General features: G+C 45.2%; 1 protein-coding gene across 3 annotated transcripts in view; it reads right to left on the bottom strand.

Moving 5' to 3' along the window:
* Nucleotides 1–2674, bottom strand: part of HACD2 (3-hydroxyacyl-CoA dehydratase 2) — an 89552-nt gene extending 86878 nt beyond the window's left edge. For all 3 annotated transcript variants that reach the window (XR_014245426.1, XR_014245427.1, XM_082394996.1), the window contains exon 1: nucleotides 2449–2674. Coding sequence is in view for 1 of the 3 variants with exons in the window: in XM_082394996.1 (XP_082251122.1) it covers nucleotides 2449–2603 (155 nt within the window). In the remaining 2 variants the exon portion in view is untranslated. The remainder of the gene's footprint in view (nucleotides 1–2448) is intronic.
* Nucleotides 2675–2738: the final 64 nt, after the last annotated feature.

Genomic DNA, 2738 nt, shown 5'->3' on the forward strand with positions numbered 1-2738 from the left:
TCCTAGGTTTATCGATTATCACTCTCAAATGCCAAGCTGTATGTAATGCACAGAAATGTTGCACCTCCAGCAGCACCCTAAGAAGAGTGCTTTTTGCAAAAGCACAGTGGCACCTCACCCATCTGGAGCTCGGCTTTTTGGCAACCTTGCCTGTTGAGAACAGGCCAAAAGGAGGGAAATAAGCTAAATTGGTCCTTGAGCAGCTAAATTAGGTGCCAGGAAGTCCAAGACAAGAGAAAAAAACTATTAAAGGAAAATTTTAAATGCCCTGTGTAGTTAAAGGGTCTGTAATAACAACAAGGGTGGAGAGATGTTTTAAACTATTTATAGAAGTATCTCATTGAACATACCCCTACCTTAAAATCTATTCTTTTAAAAGACTGCAAATGACATATGAATAAATGGTTTGTTTTTTAAAAAGAATAAAAGGTTTTTAAGCTGAGATTCCCAAAATCAATTTAGTAAAGAAAGCCAGATCAATACAAAACACAAAACAGGGAAGCACTTAGGCATATGGCTCTGAACACTACATTTCTGCTCTACTGTCCTCCAAAATAAATTTCTCAGGCCTTGTAGTTTTTTATTTGTTAAGTTCCATAATGAAATGAGGTATATCATTATTAAGGTGTGTCTCCTTGAAGGTGCTAACAGATTTATTTATGTGTAAAATCTTAACTAGGCAATGGGGTATGTGGTCTATGTTATTTCTAGAAACTATCATACAAATACATCGAACAAGAGTTTGTAAAAAAAAAAAAAAAGAAATGAATTCCTTAATGGTGTAACTGGTTCAGCATTAGTAGCCTAGAAAAAAAGCTTACTTTACTCTCATATCCCCAACTTTTCTTCTGGTTTAAGATACCACTCCTTACCCTCCACCCCATTCTTTATGTTCATGGTTCAGGAATAAAGGCTTCTTTTTGTCTTTCCCAATGTATCTTAAAATCCCTCTTCAGTACAATGCTCTCATCAAAGCCCTTGCTAAGATGACAAGAATTTTTATACATAAATATAAATACACACACATATGCACTCCTGAATATTCTTTTAAAATCATTCTGTGACCATTTATGTGATAAAGAAAACGTGCATCTGTAATATGGCTTCTAAACCCAGAACTACTACTAACAAGTTCTGTGACCTCAAGTCAAGCAAGTCATAACTTCTCTGAGCCTAGGTTTCAATACTGGCTATTTCTAATACTAGCCATAAAGCCTATGATCCTCTTAAGATGTGTTTTGCGTGTGTGTGTGTGAAAAAAGCAAGGTGCTGAAATGCTAAGCATTAGTATTTTTAAAATACCCATGTACACATATTTGCTTGTATCAGTATCTGAAACATAAACAAAATTATCTGCCTTCCAGGGAGGAAATCTGGGTGGAAGGGAAGGTACGAGGGAAGATTTTCACTGTATGCCCTTGCATACATTTTCAATTTTGCACCTGGCCAATGTATTATCTATTTTAAAAATAAATAAAACTGGATGTTCATTATACAGTTCTTTCAACTTCTCTATATGTTTGAAAATTTTCATAATAAAATGTTAAGAATTTTATTTTTTACAAATTTATAAAATTTAAAAATATATAACAGTCTGATCCTGTGATCCTCGTCATCAAAAATCATGGGGTCAGAGAATTAGAGGAACCTTGGAGATCACCTAGCTCAGCTCCTTAGTTTTTACAGATGAAAAAACGGAGGTCTAGAGAAATAAAATGATTTATTCAAAGTCACACAGTTAATGTCATAACTAGAACTAAAAACTCGCTGCGACAAGGGATGGAGTGAAATAAAGGAGAAACAAGAGGGGGTAAAATCTGTTTCCAGGGTCTATTCCGCTTCTCCCCAGTAACTCTGCCTTCCATCTCTAGTGTCTTCCCCACTTCAGTCCATCCTACAAAGTCTAAACTCACCTAAAGCACAGGACTGCTCACGTCACTGGGCAAAAACTTTGAACGCTGTTCCACTACCTTTCCCGTTAAAGCTCATCCTGGATTTTGAAAACAGCCGCCGAAATAAATGGTCAACTCTGCAGACACAGCTCCCTCCACTCCCTTTGTGGGGAACAGCTCGGCATTCGTGACTTGCCGCCTGGGCTCTCAGCGCTGCAGGATCGCCCGGCACAACGCCCCCCAGACATGGACGTGTGGGCAGCCCATACGTCCTCCCAAGGCCCTCCGGACCAGTGCCTGGGCAGCCTTCCCCGAGCCCCCTTGGAAACCTGGAACTCCAGCTTGGGGCACACCCGGTGCCTGGGAACTTGCTCGGCCCCCGGCAAGCACCCAGGCGGATTCAGCCTCGACTGCCCTCGGAGCCCAGGTGCCGTGGCCCGGACTCCCGCCACCGAGGCTCCGCTGCGCGCGGCGGGCCGAGCCGGGCCGCTCCTCCTGCCGCAGAGCCCCCTCCCCGGCCAGGCTCTCTCCCCTCCTTCCCGAGCCCCAGCCTCACCCCGCGGTCATCACCACATTGTAAATGACCAGGTAGGCCGTGGCCAGAGGCCCCGGGCCCTTTTTCTTTCGCGAGCCGCTGGCTTCGCCGGCCCCGGCCCGGGCCCCGCCGCCCCCATTCCCTTTCGTCGCTGCAGTCGCCGCGGCTGCCGCCATGTCAAACGCCGAGAGCACGGTCTCCTCGCGCGAGCACCTCCGCCCAAACTGGCCACTGCGAGCGGGGTGGAGGGAAGGACAAGGGAGAGGCGGGGCCGAGGCCGCGGGGCGGAGTCAGGGGCAGCGCCCACGGCT

Source organism: Balaenoptera borealis (assembly GCF_965194805.1).
Source record: "Balaenoptera borealis genome assembly, chromosome: 5".
NCBI classification, from domain to species: Eukaryota; Metazoa; Chordata; class Mammalia; order Artiodactyla; family Balaenopteridae; genus Balaenoptera; species Balaenoptera borealis.